Source organism: Esox lucius, chromosome 4 (assembly GCF_011004845.1).
Source record: "Esox lucius isolate fEsoLuc1 chromosome 4, fEsoLuc1.pri, whole genome shotgun sequence".
In the NCBI taxonomy this organism is placed as follows: domain Eukaryota; kingdom Metazoa; phylum Chordata; class Actinopteri; order Esociformes; family Esocidae; genus Esox; species Esox lucius.
The window spans coordinates 28953814-28973136 of NC_047572.1; the positions used below are offsets into that span (position 1 = coordinate 28953814).

The 19323-nt window shown below is 41.1% G+C and overlaps 3 protein-coding genes across 4 annotated transcripts in view; 2 read left to right on the plus strand and 1 right to left on the minus strand.

Moving 5' to 3' along the window:
* Positions 1-8: 8 nt before the first annotated feature.
* Positions 9-5865, plus strand: fgf2 (fibroblast growth factor 2). Its single transcript, XM_010900655.4, has 3 exons — positions 9-963; positions 2736-2839; positions 5660-5865. The coding sequence occupies exons 1-3, from the start codon at positions 786-788 to the stop codon at positions 5843-5845; spliced, it is 468 nt and encodes a 155-aa protein (XP_010898957.1). The 5' UTR covers positions 9-785; the 3' UTR covers positions 5846-5865.
* Positions 5866-6031: 166 nt separating this feature from the next.
* nudt6 (nudix (nucleoside diphosphate linked moiety X)-type motif 6) lies at positions 6032-15596 on the minus strand. Its single transcript, XM_010900669.4, has 5 exons — positions 15242-15596; positions 12025-12228; positions 10208-10263; positions 7360-7414; positions 6032-6999 (listed from the first exon to the last, which is right to left on the minus strand). The coding sequence occupies exons 1-5, from the start codon at positions 15510-15512 to the stop codon at positions 6590-6592; spliced, it is 996 nt and encodes a 331-aa protein (XP_010898971.2). The 5' UTR covers positions 15513-15596; the 3' UTR covers positions 6032-6589.
* spata5 (spermatogenesis associated 5) overlaps positions 6961-19323 on the plus strand; it is a 92600-nt gene continuing 80237 nt past the window's right edge. The window contains exons 1-10 of one of the 2 annotated variants that reach the window (XM_020045953.3): positions 6961-7046; positions 10544-10850; positions 15833-16100; positions 16313-16437; positions 16591-16748; positions 17114-17172; positions 17305-17970; positions 18072-18201; positions 18350-18406; positions 18485-18608. In XM_020045953.3, coding sequence (XP_019901512.2) covers positions 15836-16100; positions 16313-16437; positions 16591-16748; positions 17114-17172; positions 17305-17970; positions 18072-18201; positions 18350-18406; positions 18485-18608 — 1584 coding nt within the window. In that variant the 5' untranslated portion in view covers positions 6961-7046; positions 10544-10850; positions 15833-15835. Of the gene's footprint in view, positions 7047-10543; positions 10851-15832; positions 16101-16312; positions 16438-16590; positions 16749-17113; positions 17173-17304; positions 17971-18071; positions 18202-18349; positions 18407-18484; positions 18609-19323 lie in introns of those variants that run through there. The other variant, XM_020045954.2, reaches the window with a different exon arrangement.

Sequence of the window (19323 nt, forward strand, 5' to 3'; positions counted from 1 at the left end):
TGCAAACTGTTGTTGCTGTAAATCAACTAACGTCCACTAGGTGGGAGCAAATTAGGGATTCCTTTAACTTTTACCCACTTAAACTGTATTGTACACTCCCCTGCATTCTGATGTTGTTCTTCAATCCCGTAGCAGAGAACCACTGGTTCTACCTACAGGTTAGACCAAGCCACACGGAAACATCCACTGGTTTCAGGTTGCAGAGGGGGGGGCCGAGGGTCTTTCATGACGCACTTCAGTCAACCCCCCCCTTTTTACGCTCTCATTTCGGGTTCGTGCTGGTCCTGTCGGAACGTCAGTGTGGGCTTGTGCATGGGTTGCGTGTGCTCACGTCTTAGGGCGCATGCGAACTGAGGCCCAGAGGGGAAGCCTCCCCAGATTTTAGCCAGCTGCCCTGCTGTAAACACATCAGCGCTCAGGAGCGGAGGAAGATGATGGAGGGGGGAACACACAAATCCCAATCCAAGCTACACTTGAATATCAACTCAGCACTTTCTTAAAGGAAGGAGAATAGTCCAGAGAGGGGTGGACCCTGCAACTGAGGCTAACAAGCACCTTTCTGGGGGCTGCTTGCGCTTCGTTTCCTCTCGACTGGTGAGTAGTGGGCATACTGCAACCCGAGGGGGGGTTCGCAAACAAACTATCTGACCCTTGGGGTTAACTAGAATCAGGCTCTGAAAGGCTCTCTAAAGGAGGACAGGAACAGTTAGCGTGAGGCCACGGCAGGGCTCGTGCACCGCTAACTCTCACAGCAGCAGTAGCGACAGGGACTAGTCGAAGAGGAGATGGCCACAGGAGATATCACTACTCTACCCGCCACACCTGAAGATGGAGGCAGTGGTGGCTTCCCTCCAGGAAACTTCAAGGAGCCAAAGAGGCTGTACTGTAAAAACGGTGGCTTTTTCTTGAGGATAAACTCCAATGGAAGTGTGGATGGGATCCGAGAGAAGAACGACCCCCATGGTAAGTGGTTACAGACCCTTGCTCGACAGACAAAGCTTCTTTATGCTTTTAAAGGGTAATAGGGAGGTGACCGTGAGCAAAGTCACGGATGACTGATGTTCATTTTCCGACTATGTTGAATCTTAGGCTTATTAGGCAACATTCAAATGAAAGAATTTCATCTAGTTCACGTTTAAGTGCTTTCATGACTGTGGTAGGCTATCTGTATACTTTGCTCTCATTCAAGGTACCCTAAGGGGTGTAACATGCGCCATTCATTAACATGGAACGGCTTGGACGTCTTGAGATTAAAATGAATGAATGAATTAAAACATACCCTAAAGTTTGTGTTACATGTGCGTGAACACACAAATAGAACACAACCCTCGAAGGCGATTGATAGTAATTGAGGATGTAGGTTAGTCTTATCACTTTGGTTTAATATTGAAACATCTTAATTGATTAGCTTTAAATGTTACATGCAACAGCAAGTAACCATAGACTGTATATATAAGCAAGTAACACGTAGTGTTTGCCATATTGTAACCAGATCATCCTTCTCTCGTTTTTTTCCCCTCCATGTCTCTCAGATTGCATCAGTAATTGGTAGGGGGTGTGTGTGTGTGTGTGTGTGTGTGTGTGGGGGGGGGGGGGGGGGGTTATTGTATCATTATGAATGGAACATGGAACAGGTGCACTCATATAGCTGTCCAGTATGTCATAAGCAAATCATACTACGAATGGAGAGCAGATATTCTATATTATTTTATTTAAAAGCCCATTGAAGTTGTTGTAATTGCAAAACAATTTGCATCTCATCTCATAAAATGTATGTTTATTCAATATGGAAGATGTTCTAAAAGGGTATGTAGTAAGGCAGAATAGTGAACACTGACTCAGTGACCAAAGGGTCGCTGTTCTAATATTCTGGCCAACAAGATAAAACAATCTGTCATTGTGTCCTTCAGTAAGACATTAACTGAACAATTGCTCTGGCATGTCGCTGTATAAGAGCACCTGTTGAATTACTTATTGAGAAAATATTAAAAATAACATTCAATACCGTACACTAAACTGGATTGAAGCTGATTTTCTTTAAATTCAAATGGTTTTCTAGAGTTAGTTGCCGCGCACATTTAGGAATTAACGCTAGGGATGACGATCGTGAACTACAACGGAAAGACAACGTTATCGTTGATATGATCACAAGACATATACAGTGCAGATATTCAGTAAACAGTAGACGCTTAGATGTTGAGTAAACACTAGATCCCTTGCACGCAAAATCTACTAATTACGTATTCATTCAGAGAGGAATGCATCTTCATGACATTAGTCATTACACAAACCTTAAGTGCAAACAGATGACCCTGACATATACCGTAGGTTTGCGACGTATAATAGTTTACAACTATGACGTCTGTTTGATTCGTGATAAATATCCTAATGAGATACCCACCGTTGGTACAGCGGGCTTAAAAATAGCCATACATTATCAAACTAGTTGCACAGGGTTCCTGGACGCGAATTCGCTTAACGTTGTGGTATATCAGATGGGTATCAAGCACCACGGTACCTCTCCTTGTTTGCTATTATTATTAAGTTGCTAAACTGTTTCTAATAGCAAAAAGGCACTCTGCTGCGTTGCGCCTAAACGCCGCCTTTATCCATCGGACATTTACCAAACCCCCTCATGCCTTACTGCTCTTCAACACCAATAGCAACCTATAATATCTAGCCTCAAAAGATTAAATACCAATTCCCTGACACATTTTTCCTCCCCGTCTCCTCAGTCAAGCTCCAGCTCCAGGCAACCTCCGTGGGGGAGGTAGTGATCAAAGGGGTGTCAGCCAACCGCTATCTGGCCATGAATGGAGATGGAAGACTGTTTGGAGCCGTGAGTGAGACTAACTTCCCTCAAAGCAGCAATAACCCAAAGCAACTCCAGTGCATCTTGCTTTAATCATTTAATGTCTTAACATCTTTATTATTTATTTATCATTATTTTAGCAGGTAAGTTGACTAACAACACATTCTCATTTACAGCAACCTCTGTGGAAATAGTTAAGTAGAGGTGATAGAAAAGCCATTTGGAAGCAAGGGATGATTAGCCTTTTTGGTGTAAAGGAGAGTGGGGGAGGGTTGGAAATGCCAAGACATGTGTTAACACCTTTACAATTAGTGACACACAATCTCTAGTGACCAGAAAGTCAAGAAATCCTTTCGGCATCTCATCTGAAAGACCACACCCTAGGCAGTGCAAGGACCCCTTCAGTGCCCTGGGTTTGGATATTTAATAAGAGGAAAGCCCTCTAACACCACTTCCAGGAGCACATGGTCTCCTGTCCAGTACAGACATAGCTTCAGAGGCTAGCAATAAGTGGGATGCAGGCTGCTTCTGTTTGCTGCCGGCCATGCTCATGAAGCTTTGATTACATTGGCCTTCCCTGTTGAACAGAACAAGCTTCCTTCCAGTTCCCCTTGTCACAGGACAAATTACTGAATATTAGTCAACCTTGTTACTGGCGTGCCGTTATTTTATTTGGCACTTAATATGCATTTACTAGTCAGTTCTCAATCGGCCTTTCAAATGAACACATTATTTTTAAGACTGTTAAAAGCTAACATTGTGTTTGTTTTAGTTACACATGGAAGGACCTACGGTATATCATGCCTTTCTATAACGGTGTAGTTGTACCCCAATGCAGTGGTCTGAAACTCCTGGTGTAGTCACATTATGCTGGCATTCAAGGTTATGTATAATCCAGCCAGTGAAGACATTTAAGAATTTGAACTTTTATTAATCCGCAGCCTGCTTTCAGAATGACTGCCTGTTAGGGAATATTGATTACTGTCACTACCTTAATCAGCAAACTGTAAGAAAACTAAAAGGAATCCTTGCCTTCCAAAGAATACGGAAATATTGTTTTTCCTAAATCTGTTGTTAGGAAAGCATTTTCAGAACCCTTTCCCTTTAGGAACCCATTCCAAAAGTCTGGTAGCAGTTGATAGAGATACATCTGGGCTACTATAAAAGAGTGAACAGTGATGAATGACTGATGTGGTTTGGACTCCAGAAGCTCCTCCACAGCATCCGTTAACCCCAGGGAGTGTTTCCTGTCACTCCCTAATTAGAAGCCACACTGGCCACTGGCCACTCACTGGCAGATACATCAGCTGCACCTTCTCTGATGTGGTCATTCACTCCGTAGCTGCTCTCGGGGTCAGGGAAACCTCCGGCTTGGTGTGAAGGTTTTAGGATTTGAAGTTATAGTCTGCTGGAAGTATGTTGTTGTGTGTTTGGCTTTTTATTGTTTGTCCTTAGTGCAGTTTTGGGAGACCCCCATATTTTGTTGGGAAAACTTCTTATAAGACTACCAGTTTAGCAATATGTCCGAAATGAACTTTTGGCAGTTTAAAGTACATTTCCTGCTAGTCACGCATTCAGTTTCTTTTACCTCACAAGCATTTTTCCTCTTAATAGCAGAACTTATCTTCAGCAAAGTTTCCAATATATTACCACATTGTTATTATTGTTTGGCCAGATCATACTGTATTAACACTATATATCATGAGAATATTATGTCATCGGGATTGCTTTGTGTTCAGTGTGAAACAGTTAGTTTCCTCGCATTCCTAACCTCTGAATTGACCCTTTTTCTGGGTTGTCCCATGTGCCTCTTGTATGCAAGCAATTATTCCAAGTACGGTTAGTTGACGTATGCCTTATGAGTATGCCTTTGCAGTTCTTTAAATGTAGCCATGGTTGAATGGAAAACAGGCCACCTCTTGTTGAATAGGAGTGTTGACATAATATATATTTCCCAGTTATAGTCGTGTAATATCACTGTTTTAATATGTCAGTCATACAGCAAATCTATTTGAATATGGATGTAACCATGAGAAATTGATTTAGTTATTTTAAAATAATTATTCACACATCGTTAGCTTGGCAGAACATTTGGCAGAGTAATGAACTACTCCAACAAAATATATTCATTAATGTGTGACATTAGGCTGGAGTTTTCACTGTTTCGGAGTCTCCACGGACAAAATGGATGTATTGAGGTCTGAGGTGTTTTACAGGGTGAATCAACATCAATAAAATGTCAGCATTACGAGATTTTTCCTTTTCTCTACAGTGCATGTAAAATGAAATTAATTAATTTAAATGTTATAAGCTCTTAGAAAAAGATGTGTTAAATGTCACACATCGTATGTGACCATACTGTAAGTAGACAAAGAAATGTGCAGAACCTCGCAAATATTGTTTCTGAATAAGAAAGATTAGTTTATGAGAATAAAGCGAATGTAGATGTCATATATTCCCGTGTATACACAACTCTGGTTTGCTGGCAAGATGAAAATAGAAATATTTGTTTTAGCACATCTTTATGTTAGGTTCAGGCAATATGTTTTGTGTTACTTTCAATTCCAAAGAGTGTATGAGGACTCAGAGGGAGATTTCATGAAAACCTGTGCAGACATCCAAAAGTAGGTTTATTAGTATAGGAAGGGAAAATGAACCACAACGTTTTTAAATCTTAAGACAAATGTACATTTTCAAATAATTGAGTTTGCATTTACAATTTGTTCAGTTTTCAAACGAAAATAAGATCAAGAGCATCAAAGAGTAATAAAGCTGCGTCAACTATCAACAATTGGTATTGTAAGTTACCTGAATTGTATTGCTTTTCCACTCTCTCTCTCTCTCCAGAGACGGACCACAGATGAATGCTACTTCATGGAGAGGCTGGAAAGCAACAACTACAACACCTACCGCTCTCGGAAGTATCCTGACATGTATGTGGCACTGAAAAGGACTGGCCAGTACAAGTCAGGGTCCAAAACTGGACCGGGCCAAAAAGCCATTCTCTTTCTCCCAATGTCGGCCAGACGCTGAGCTGCCCTTGTTTTATTATCTTACAAGGTAGCCTGGTAAACAAACGAGAAATGAAAAAGACAATGGAGCATATTTCCCATCAGCGACACCACCATGCTGTATGTTCTTTATTTGCAGGCATTTCAATCAATTCAACTATAATGTGAGTTTGACTATAGCTGCTTCAAATATTGTAGTGTACTGTTCTGTTCACTTTTCTTTATTTTTTAGTTGAAGAGATAGTCAAAATTCAAAGTGAAATGCCACTAACTAGTTCAAGGCTTTAAAAAGATTAAGGATTTAATGCCCAGACGTTTACTTGATAAAACCATTGAATAGAACATTGGGTTGGCAAAGTGGAATTATTATTGGCGTGGCAAAGTGAGCTTCATAACTCTAAATCAAATTAACTGCAGAAAAACTACTTAACCTCGTACAATACTACAGTTTAATTATATTTCACCTCGAAATCGTAACTTATATGAATGACTCGTTTAGCTATAGAGCTTAGATGTCATGGAAGTTATTTCTTAACAGTTGTCTGTTACTTCTAAAATTATGTACATTTACTACTTTAGGTGCATCTTATAATTTGTGAAACATTTCCTAAAGTGTTAAAAACAAAGCGTACCATTTGCTACAACCTTCCTCCTTTGTAACAGTTAATAAACGTTAATTCCAGTCAATCATTAGTATATAATACTTGAAGTATTATAAAACAACATTCCCACGCTATGACTAGCACTGTGTGTTAGAATCGATGTGCTAGGGTCGATGGACCTCGTCCTCAGGCCTTTGTTCATGCGCCTGCGGCAGCTTCCTGTGATACAACTGGTAGAACCTCCCTGAGTATACAGCCGGCAGCTCCTCCATAGGAAGGTCAATCTTGTCAAAGCCTTGGTTCAGGCCGTGAAGAAGGAGTTTGGCGAGGCGACTGGTGATAGGAGTGGTGTCACCAGTCTCGGCCAGCTCAGTTAGCTCCAGCCACTCACAGCGCAGGCACTCCTGGGTGCAGAAGTTGATGTCGTAAGTGAGGGGGCTGAGGCGACAGACGATGTACATGTCGGACATACCGAAAGCACCCGGGTGATTGTGCTGCTGCCGGATGCTCAGAAGGGACTTGAACTCTGAGCGAACTCCGGTTTCCTCAAAGACCTCCCGCACCGCTGTGGTGCCTTGGATTAAATAGAGATACAGACAAAAACGAAGAGGAAGAAACCTGGTAATGTAAACATGCTAAATGATTGTATGATTATGCAAACATCTGTGTGATACTATAGGTTTAAGTCATTAAAATGCAATGACAATTAAATGGTTAAAAGAGAAGTCTACGGAACTCTAGTCACACAAGCTACGCTGCTTCGTCTTTGTATCAAAAGCTGCTTCAAAAAGAAAAATAAGTTGAACCTTTAAGCAGTTCATCTTGTATCTAAAGTGTTTTTTTTAAGTATTTAAACGTCTTGATATATACTGGAGTGCAGATCAGATTGATAAAAAAGTGGAAAATACCCATTAAATGTGGTTGCATCACTCACCAATGTTTTCTCCTGGATCCGAGAGCCCTCCGGGGAACTTCCATGCATTTACTGTCTGAAATTAATTTACAAAATTACCGTTTAAAATTTCTTTCAGGATTTAAAAATACTTAATCTCTCGTGGATTAAAATAAATGTAAAATGTTCTGTAGTTCCTGTCCTGATTATAATTAGTTCTGGTGGTCCAAAAAATATTTAGCAGATATCTTAAAAAATTTGAGAGGGGACTTTTAACATAGCCTATAGCCCGAAGTTGTTGAAGTTACAATGGAGCTCTCAAATTCTGATCAGGTCTTTTTTGTAACACGTAGACACAGAACGTATGGCATATTAAGATTGACATTTAAATCATATGTACAATATCCGTATTTATTCCCATTTGCAAAGAGATTTTACTGGTAAAATAGAGATTAGCAGTAGGCACAAAACATGCGCGTGCTGCGCATAGACCTTGTGGGAAATGTATTTTGAGAATGTTTTTTTTTTAACATTACTAGCTAGGCATGCTGCAAACCACTGCAGCACTAATACGGTTAAATATGTTCCACAAAAAGCTAGATAGTTCCTTTGGCTGAGTTAATAAGTTGTTACATGAGATGTGTTTTCACAAATTCAGCTAATACCTGTCTAATTTCAGTCAATCTATTTTAGGGCAATATCTTTAATAAGCAAGCAATTTTTGTCGGAGTATTTAAAGATCGATAGGTAGCTAACCAATCTAGCCAGTTAACTTATGCCAGTAATATCATTTACTTTTCTGGTAAATGTCGGTCGATGTCGGTTTATATCGATTTATCGCGGGCGATGATAACGTCCTCTGGTTTAGATCTCGTTTGTCACTGCTCACGTGACTACACAAAATAATTGTTAACGCAGTAGATATAGACGGCAGTGATTGGTTGGGAGGCATCTCCGAAGATAACGTCCAAATATGTAACGCAAACAAGGCAACGTCTGGTTTATCTATGAAATAGTGTGAATGGGGCCTTAATTACGCAATACTTTTAATTACCTTTAGTCACTAAGCAGTCGCTCTTATTCAATGCACCTTTCAATAGAGTGTATCTTTTTCGTACGGCCGTACATAAATAATACCCACAATCCTGGCATTTCAAGCAAAATATTTCCACCAACAGAACCGAAGCAAAATTAATAAGTGTGTAACAACTTTATATGCTGTGGCATACATCCACACCATTCACCCGCCATTCACACTGATTAATTGCGTGGACGGATGTTATGAACTCAGATCTAACAATGGGATTCCACATATTATTTTAAAATTCATTTTGATGTGATTGTTATTCTTGAGATGATCTAAGCAATTACGTTTAGTGTCTAGTTTCACCACTTAAAATGTATTTAAAGACAGATTGCTGCTGGTTAAATTATGACATACATTAATGTAATTCTCATTTTGAATTCAAATAATTTTAGTTTGCTAATATAAAACCATATTTTTCTGTATTTAATTTGTTTGATCTTTTTTGAATGTTTTGAATAATTAAGTTCCCTTTTGTAAACCTAACTAAAAAGTATATTTTTTGAAGCTATGTGTATTTGCAAGGTACAGAAATTAAAGAATAAACATATCTTTTATCAATATACAACTTGGGTATATTCTCTGTGGTTCACCAATTTGTGCCCTTTTAATGTGGCTGTCATTCTACATTTGTTATTGTGATATAGCCAAAGCATAATGCATTTGATAAATGTGGAGAGAGTATGGTAATGGGAAAACAAAAAAGAGGTCAAAATTCCAAAATGGTTCAGATAGCTGCATCTGCGTACATTTACCTATTATTTCATCAGATTCCAACATGGCAAATGACCAGCAACCATTTCTTTCTACTACTTTTGTTGTCTTGGTTCAGACGTCATTGATAATGGCACAAAGGGGTTATTTTCAGGAAACACACACCCCAGGGAAGCTCTGGATTGGCTTAGCCTGACAACATCTGCCAATGGCTACAGGCCAGACTGAGGGCACAAGGCCCTCTTCCAGTAAATGACAAGGAGGGAAAGGAGATAAAACATTCCTCTCACTTTCCGAGCATCGACCGCTCGCGTCTGTCTCCTAAAATAACTTGCGTCTTAGACATATTGTGTTCCACATCCCTTACAAGTGATGTAAGTTTAGTAACGACAGACTTACTGACACATGCCACGCTGCTACCATTATCCGAATACATTGTGATAGATAAAATGTTTTTAAAATAAAATAAAATGACATGACTGTTTAATTATTACACGTCACATCCAATACAGTGACTGGACAGAGAATTCATCTGTCATAAAACATTCTATCAAATTCAGAAAAAAAATGTAATTCCTTGAGGCCACACGTTATACTATGGCAGTATGTGAAATGTTGTGTGGCGTATTCACTGTACACAAGCAAGGGTGAGGAATGTTTGCTTGAGGTTGCGTAATGTTGTGAGGAGCTATGCTAAGTGAGACTGCTGCAGCAGTAGTCAAGGTAAAGTCGGTCAGTGGAGAATAACTCTCACCAGAGAGACAGAGTGAGGGGCAGCAGACGCCAGGAAAACTGCCTAAATAAACACCCATAATGACCGCCATTTATAGCAGTGGGAGAGAAAAAAAACAAATACCACCATTCACCTCTGTCTCAGCTGGGGATTATATGCGATGTACGATGAGGAGGCAAACTGTGGTACTAGAGGTCAGACAGATCAATTTTACATTTCAAATCTTTTAGGGGTTTCGTGTTTCTTCCCTGCACGGACAGTTTCATGGTACCTATATTGCCAGTTCACATTTCTCATACAAGACGAATAAATTCAGTGTAATTTATTTGCCAAAAATTGTTGAGGAAAAAGTCCAGTACCTTGTTTTTGTCTTGAACGACAAGGACCTTTCCATTTGACTCGTCAACGACAGCACCTTGATGGACAGGAAAAAGTCGTATTCAGTTTTGGCAAAAAAAGAAAAACAGCATATCCATTCCCTTACAAGTAAGCAAGACAAAACTGTATTTTATTATCAATAATAAATCATCTAAAGCGAGTAAAGGTACTGACAAATATCAAGGTCTTTCTAAATAGTACAGTCTTCATGGACATAGTCTGTAGTTAAACAGAGAGGGTGGTTGTGTTTGGCATCTCATTTGGCCTAGCAGAAGCACAGCCTTTTTTTGTTAAATCTCAACCACTTTTTTCAACAGGTTGTGACTAAGAAGGCCAAGTATTTGCCTGTTGACAGCTCCGGGGGAAAAGGAAATGTGCCCTTTTTGTTCCGGCTGCTGTCTCACCAGGACGTCCTCCGGTTCTTGAATGAATCCCCCAGATGTGTGGCAACGGACGGGTCTTCAAATCCCCGACTTGGCCTTGTGCGTGGAAATTGATGTCATTCCCACCAGCCACCACCGGACACATCACAGGCGATTGCATGGGTACCAGACTGAGAAGCTATCATTAGGTTGGCCTTTTTGAGGGGAAGAAAAGTTTCCTCCAAAGGCCAAGGCTGACTCTGTACGTAAGCTTGGGAATGAGGCAGCAAACCGAGTAATCAACAGGGGCGAATTGTGGGTCATGTAAATCTGTTGGGGACTGAATCACACATGCCATGTCTGACGCCCGTCTTGCCAAACGCTTACTAAACTGACATACTGTGTACTAATACTATTTAGAACCTACTGTTTATTTAATGCACTGTTTGCAATAAGTAACAACATGCACTTATGCCGATATTGTGTTTCCCGCCATTAGTTTATTCTGACATTGCTCAGCCTGTTTCTCATTAGCCTCTATATCCACCGGACCACTGAGTGAGACCTATTTCAAAATATATTTTGCTCAGTGGGTGATTGTCAGTTGTCAGTCACACGTGAGTCTGCTGAAAACGACTCTCAACGAAAAGCTGAAATGACTGACATCCTGTCATTTAAATCGCAGCTATTTTCACACACCCCGAGAGGCCCTTCAATTTAGAAAACTGACGCTGCCGTGTTCTAGACTGTTCTTCCGCAGGATCGGGAGTCACAACACAAGAATGATGTGTGTGTTTGCTTATGTTCTGCCTGAGATTGACAAGAAGTCGGACATGAGTACCAATGTTTGATTCAGTACATTCATCAAAGAATTTTTACCCCATAATATCTTATGGAGGAAATTTGCTCTGGGTTTGTTAGACATAATAGATATGAAAAGAACAGACATAATGGAGTCACTGTGTGGTTGTCTTATTTTTTTTTTTTTAGGAAGAAATCAATTATGGAAAACTCAAAGTCACTGCTGGCAAAATGCCTTTGGACCATGATTTGCCCATCCTCACGGAGACATGTTCTGACATGCTTGCTTACACTTTTGTGGAGGGATAAACGTGATAGCATGCCACCTGCTGGTTGACCATGGCAGTGATTTTGAAAATCTGCCATTACAATGTTCTCTTTTACAGACACCCGATTTTAAACTAACTACATTTAATCAAAGTTGAAATCCAGCAAAGCCCAGTAGAAGCTGGCTGAAGTTTGCCTTCCCTTTAATTTTACACAAGCGAAACGTGTGTGGAAAAGGACTTGTAGAAACCCGAAGCAGACCTGAAAAAAAGTATTTTGATTGTGAGCTATAAAAGAACCAGAACCTGACGATGAGCAGTAGGAAGCTGTCATACACTGTAAGTCACAACATTAGGCATTTATATTACCTGCTACTCCAACCTGATGTGTGGCAAACCCAGGCAACCTGCTTTGTCCGTCTGGCAGCCACAGAGCCAGAATAGCACGGTCCTTATTGGCGTGGTGGTAGGTGAACCCCTGAACAGAAGCTGCTGCAACAAAGCGGCTCAAAGAGATTGGCACTTGAAGCCAGACTGCTGTCCGACCCTCTGTTCTCCATCGAGTCAACGAGTCTGAAAGACACATCGATGACAAAAAAATCTAATTAAGAAAACAAAGAAGATAAAACAGTGTGTGTGTCAATGACTAGATTTGTCATTCATCATCATGGTGTTTTTTTTTTTTCTTCTGTTTTATTAATTTAGCAGACAGCCAGAACAAATTCATTTTAACACTTTGAATTCGGACAAACACACAATCCAGTAATAGCTACTTCATTCAACAATGTGTACTTGCTCTCATAAAATCATTGCTAGACTTGAAATACTTAATTAAAGGTAGGGGTTTCAAATGTTTAATGAAAATTAGCAGGCACTCCGCTGTCATGTCAGAGTTCAACTGTTGCCGTTAAAAGGACAGAGAAGAGCTTTGGGATGAGTGGAAGTTGACTTCTGGTTTGGGGTGGAATGGCCAAGAGGCCAGAGATGGCAGAGCGTTCAGGTATGAATGTAGTGTTTTGAGCCTTGCAGGTAGAGGGGGGCAGCTCCACTTGCAGCTCTGCAGACGAGCACCAAGGCCTAGTAGTGGATGCTTCAACAAGCAGCCTGTGGAATGTGAGGATACGCAGGGTGACTTTAAACACCAGACAGGCTGTGAGGTTTGAAGGCACAAGCAGGGTGCTTTTCCAACAGTGTGTTGCGGTAGTCTAGAGACATGAAAACTACATGCGCCACTTTCTGTATTCGGTGAGGACTAAATAATATGGATTAGGTAAAGCATTAACCTGAAAGAGTCACCTGATGTTTGTGGAGAACAGGATTTTATCTAGGGGCAAACCAAGATTCTTTGCACTCTGGTAAGGGGGAAACTGTGGGGTTGTCAGCTGTGATGGATAGTCTTCGGAGTGGACAGGCTTTCCACTGGAAGAAGAAATCTCTGACCTGTCAAGGTTAAGCTTGAGGTGGTGGGTAGATATTAAATCCTTGATGTCAACCAGGAATATAGAAAATCCAACCAATGCCTAAGTAAAGGTATCAGTCTTACTCTAATTAGAATATGAATTAGAATTCCATCTAAATCAATCTGAATTCAGAAGAGTGTTATTATAGATTTTTCTTTAATGAGGTTAAGTTGCATTAAGAATACAAAAAGGATTTTGAAGAGGAACTGGGCCCAAAAATAACATTTGTCTAAATTTAAAAAGAAATTGGTGGTCATGTTCCCTGGGGTCAGACGTGGCATGGTTAGACAGCTGTAATGACTGACATAACTTTTTATAGTTTGCTCCTTTTAACACATAGTTTTTTTAACAGTCAAGACTGATGTCCAATTCAGCATTCTACTAATTAATATTTGGTCCAAGAAACATTACTGTCACTTGAAAGCATGATTCACTTGTTAATCATTAGTAGGAAATCCTTTATTTGCTACCTAATTGACTGAATTCATGCAGTACAATGTCACCCACCTAAGACTGATGGAAATCCAATGCATTGCCGGTCATTTCCAGGCTAATGACAACATTGCCTCTGTCTAAAGTAAATTTGAGGATATAATGATGATGGAAAAGCTTTTACAAAATAGTTATGATGTTAAGAAGAAACGGGCACTTGCGCCGTTCAAAGTCATTAAACCCAACCCTGTATTTTCATTTACATTTCTGTGCTTTTATCCAGAGCGAATTAAAGGAGCATTTAGTGTTTAGGGCCTTACTGAAGGACATAACAACACATTTGTTTTACCTCAGTGTCTACAGGATGTTGATAAGCAAGGCAACGATGAGACAGTGAGACAGCCCGTGTTTCAGGATTTTATTAGGATCCCAATTTTCTACCGCCAATTTTCATGGGGTCCATACAAAACATGAAACATGACACAATACAAAACATCAATAAACAATGTTACAAAAACATAACCTACGTAAAAGAAATTAACAAAGAATACAGTGAGCAGAACGTGCATTTGATTCACATCTAGCATTCGATTCATTCTTGAACAAATCTTTTTAATTATAAATTATAACAAGGAGAACCCGAGGACAGAAGCTGAGCATATTTCCCCCTGGCCTTTGCTCATCTCTTAGAATACAACATAACAATCTTGAATTCAATTGCTCTTTTATAACTATTTAGGGTATAGTTCTAGAAAACTTGGTGTTCTATACCAGGGGTATTCAAATCTGGTCCTCCATTCCACTCCATTTCTTTCATTGTAACCCTCAAATCAGGGACTTGACATAGTAACCCAGGTGGGTACAATAAAAAAAAACAGAACACCAGCAGGCTTTGGACCTTGTGGGGTAAGAGTTAAATACCCCTGCTATATACAACTGTTAATGGGTCTCTAATGATACCATGCCAGTGTCTTCTTTTGTAATAAACTGGATCCCATTTCACCAGGGGTGTAAAAAAGTTACCCTATGAGGGACGGAGACTGCTGGTTTTGTGTTTCGACCTCATCATTAATGGCACCCACCTGGTGTCCCAGCTCTACGTAGTCCCCATTTAGAGGGTGGGGAAAAAATTAGTGGAGCTTGCTCAGAGGTCCAGATTTGAATAGCTGCTTTACACCCTGACCTTGTGTCGGTTTACTGCACCTAACTGGTCTCTGGTGGTATTTTGCTAAGCTTTGGACTTCTCTTGAAAATATGTTAATAGTGTGTTTACCACAGACTATTTATTTCACTGTTATTTAGCCAGGTATGCTCATATTTAATGACGTCATCACCAATGGTATATACTGGCAAGACAACAGGACAACACAAAAAACACATAAATAATGTACAAAATGTAATTGCAGATAAAATATTTGTATTATACATGGTAACTAAACAATCTTCAACATTTTGATGTTATTATCAAATAGTTGTTAATTTAGTTCGTTTTAGCTTGTTCATCAGTCTTTCAAAAGGGATAAAAACGACTGCAGGAAACAAATCACCTTGTATCATGCATAGTTATAATTATGTGATATTTATAGATTATGAATCAGTCCCCGGTATCCAGCAAATATGAAGTGGTTAGTTGAGTGATACCTATCCCAGAAGTTCAAAGATCTGCTAGTGTCATACAGCGTCTAAACACTAACCTCGCAGTAGATTACAAAATACTCCTTCGCTGATGTCCGACGTGAAATCACTTTCAACGAGGTTCACTGTTACTCCGCCGAATCTGTCCACGTCCCCAATCAAAACATTGGCATTTGTCCCCTGTGTCGTTTGTAGTTGTAACCGGCTGGCTGACCACGTGAATGCTCGAAAAAACGTTGTATGGGCGAAACTAGTTTTATTTGAAAGCGCGTTTCTTAAAATAGTTTGTAGTTTGTGACTAAGCGATGCCATGTTATAAATAACACGCATTTTGAGCGTCCCTGAAATTGGACTTTACTTGCCGGTTACATAAAAAAATACCGTAATACTGTACTTCTTCACGTTCATTTTGACCATCATTGTCACATGTAACGTGTGATAACATGTAGCAAATTGCTAACAAGTGTAAGCATGCTGCAGTACGCTATTGAATTGTTTTAATATAAATGTATACTTTTTAATAAATAATCTGTTTTTGCGCATAATTATAAAAAAGAGCAGGAAAGCGGATTTTAACGTCATGTCAATACAAGGCTTACGGTAAAAGAGGTGGGATTGAACTTTAACCAGGAAGTTTATCTCTGTTTCAGCCAATGCTGGTGCTGTTCTCTGAGCGGCTACTGCCACAGTGTGCTGTCAGGCTGGAAGTTCTGTTTCCTACTGTAAGAAGAATTACCGAAATGTCTTCTAAGAAAAACAAGAGCAAAGTTAGGAAAGTAAATGAAAGTGACAAGTCAAACGGGCCGGGAGATGGTTCCGCTGACTCACCTAACGCTATCTTGCATAGCGCCGGGCACGAGGAGGGAGGCAGCAGGAAACCCATCCACACATTTACAGTCATTGATTTCGTTGAGAAAGGTGACGTTAGCTATCACACACTAAATAACATGTTCTGAGTGTATAGAAAATACAGTTACCTTCTGTGATGCTGATATGCGCAGGGCTACACATCATTCGGCGAATGTGCGGTACATATCTTCTGTCATGTAACCTTCATTCAGGCATGATATACCCCACAAGTTGTCAGTGCAAAAAAAATCCTAACATTCTGTTTACACATTCCTTTGCAGCCGACGATAAGGTTCCCAAAAGATGCAAGGTATTTCTTGTCCAGCTAAGCATTAATGCAATGAAGTCTGCAGGCATGGCCATCGGAAGGCCAGTCTTATTGTCGAGCAACACTGGGCAACAAGAGGTAGGTCGACCAGGTGTTTTGTTTCAGCGTCACGGAGAAAGACAATATCAGCAGTTGACACCGAGGCAATCAATTTATTAAATCATGTTAGCGATACTGGCTGTCAGGTCTTTCCCATGCCAACTGTCTATGGTGTGATTTTTTTTTTTACAGGTGTGTTTGGCCTGGCCTGCAGCATCTTTCCCCGGAGGTAAAGTTGGCCTACTGAAAGGTTCTCAGAACAGCCTGAGAGTGAAGCCTGGCGATGAAGTTACCGTTCACCCCCTGACAGGGCCTGTGCTCCAGGCAGCAGAGGTGCTGCTCTCTACCAGGTAAATAATTTGTGCTAAGGCTACATTTAAAAAAAACGACATCAGCTTTTTACTATGTATAAGTCTGTCATTCATTGGTACATTGAATATGAAGTACATCTTCATCATAAGGGACTTTTTGTACACCTAATTAGCTTTCGCAATGGTCAAAGATATTTCAAACCAGTTTAAAAAAGACCTATTGTCGCCCATGGCAGACCAAAGGCAAAACGTTACCTTGCTTTCAGACGATTATTTTCTATAAATAGGTTAATATTGCCATCTGCTGGTGAAGCACTGGAAACAACAGTTTTACAGTCAACTCTCCAAAACAGTTACAGCAATTGCATAATTAAGTATTGTTTTCTTTCAATTTGTAAATGCAGACAAAAGGATGATTTGCTCAGTACAGAGGAATTCAGTAACTTCTTTCTCCGGGCATTTGGTAAGCAAATTTTATTTCCATGGGAATTCATTTCCAAGCATGTGACATGTATCTTCCTATGCAAACTACCGCGTTGCCTAACATTCCGTTCATACAGTAAGGTATCAGTGTGTCCGTACGCTAATGTTTCAGATGGAAAGGTTCTTCTCCCCGGAAACCCCCTGTTCCTGACATACTTTGGGCGAACGTGCAGTCTGCGCGTGGAGCGGGTGACAGGGGTGAACGGCCTTTCCCTGGAGAGACCCCTGCCAATGTCGCTACTGAATACTGAAGCGGAGGAGGCCTCCCTGTCAAACTCTGCGCTGGGCTCCTCCTCTGCCCTGGGCCTTACCTCCATGGACCTGTCCATGCAGCTTAGCCTCCTGACCATGGAGGAGCAGACAGGGGACCCGGGGGGACCTGGTCCTACAGCCAGCACCCCCTGCCGGGTCCTTCGTGGCCCCAGTGTCCCCACCACGCCCCAATGCAATCCCCTGAGTCACACTGGACCTGAGGAGGGAAGCCTCAGTCTGGAGATTGGGGAGAGGACTGCCCTCAGCCCTGAGGAGACTGACACCGACCAACGGCTCACCACTCCCCCTGGTGGAACACTGGGCACTGACACTTTCTACTGCATCTCAACCTCAACTAAGGTGATGTTCAGAGACAGGCAAAAAGAAGCCCAGGAGGAAGAGGAAACAGCAGCCCAGAGGTCCAAGGTCACATACAGTATGATTGGGGGCCTCAGCAGCCAGTTACAGGTCATCAGAGAGACCATCGAACTGCCTCTTAAGCACCCAGAACTGTTCTCCAACTACGGTACACAGAAATAAGTTTTTCCTTTAAAGGTGGTGTTCTGAGCACAAATAATTAGACCAATTCTTATGTAATGTTTCATTCATTTTTTTTTTTTTATACAGGTATCACACCTCCTAGGGGAGTTTTGCTTTATGGTCCCCCAGGAACAGGAAAGACTATGATTGGACGAGCCATAGCCCATGAAGTTGGAGCACACATGACTGTAATCAACGGTCCTGAAATCATGAGCAAGTATGGTCGTATTATACTGTCCTACATAATGAAATGTGGCTGGAGATTACAGAGTATAAGTTAAAGATCATATATTACTTGGTAGTAATGCTTAAACAGCCATAGCGAAGTTACTTTTCTTGTTTTTGTGTCAACTGTATCTTTGCAGATTTTACGGTGAAACGGAGGCGAGGCTCAGGCAGATATTCTCAGAAGCCTCTCAAAGGTAAATATTATAAACAAGTGGCCCGTATTTGTGCTCGCCTTTTCCCTAAATAATAAAACATGTGTTTTGTGTTCATAGGCAACCCGCAATCATCTTTATTGATGAGTTGGACGCTCTGTGTCCCAAACGGGAAGGGGCTCTTAACGAGGTGGAGAAGCGCGTCGTGGCCACTCTCCTCACCCTTATGGATGGGATTGGTTCGGTGAGTACCGTTAAAGCATTCGCCCAGCCTCACCACTTGTACTTTGATTTCCCAAACACATTAACTTTGGACATGGACTGCAATCCGAAACCTCCTGGACATCCTTCAGACATGGTCTGCGTCGGCCGAGTCTCGAGTGTTCTGTCAGCGAATCAGGCTCACGAGAACTAGAGAGCCCAGGACCCACAATGGGGACGACCTGACAACCATTATCCACCTCCTTTGAGAGCACCGGGGGCCTGGGAAACCCATTGCTGCCGGTCGCAATGAAGCGCCAAACTGGCTTCGTGTCATCACCAAGTGCGTCTACCCAGCTCAGGTCCACGGTGTGCAGAAGCAGCCACTCTTCTGACTACTGTCTGTTCTCCAGGCTGCCCGTTAAGGCCAGTTGTGTAGCCCAAGGTCATCAAGCAAGGGCAAAGTGGCACAACCAGCTTCGCTGCTGGTTCCTTGGTATTGGAAATAGCTTTATGTTTCACAGCCTGGATCGTAGCTGATATTAAATGCAGAAGTGGTTAAACTAGAACACAGAACTCTGTTATTACCGTTAGCTTTTGCATCAGCAGATTTTACTGCATTGCCACAAAATCCCTGATAGTTCCCGAAGAGGTAAACCAGTCATTTATGTGGTAATTCCTCCTGCCTTACGGTCTGTTATTGTCCTCTATTTTCTGTGCCCTTCTAGTGTCGGGGGTTATCAAGACTAAAAGCTGTG

Excerpts from the sequence above, each read along its gene's own strand:
- fgf2 (XM_010900655.4), top strand. The coding sequence starts at position 786 with ATGGCCACAGGAGATATCACTACTCTACCCGCCACACCTGAAGATGGA. Across the intron at positions 964-2,735 it reads AGAGAAGAACGACCCCCATG|TCAAGCTCCAGCTCCAGGCA; the intron begins GTAAGTGGTTAC and ends CCGTCTCCTCAG. Across the intron at positions 2,840-5,659 it reads ATGGAAGACTGTTTGGAGCC|AGACGGACCACAGATGAATG; the intron begins GTGAGTGAGACT and ends CTCTCTCTCCAG.
- nudt6 (XM_010900669.4), bottom strand. The coding sequence starts at position 15,512 with ATGCGTGTTATTTATAACATGGCATCGCTTAGTCACAAACTACAAACT. Across the intron at positions 12,229-15,241 it reads ATTTTGTAATCTACTGCGAG|ACTCGTTGACTCGATGGAGA; the intron begins GTTAGTGTTTAG and ends TGTGTCTTTCAG. Across the intron at positions 7,415-10,207 it reads TCGTTCAAGACAAAAACAAG|ACAGTAAATGCATGGAAGTT; the intron begins GTACTGGACTTT and ends AATTAATTTCAG.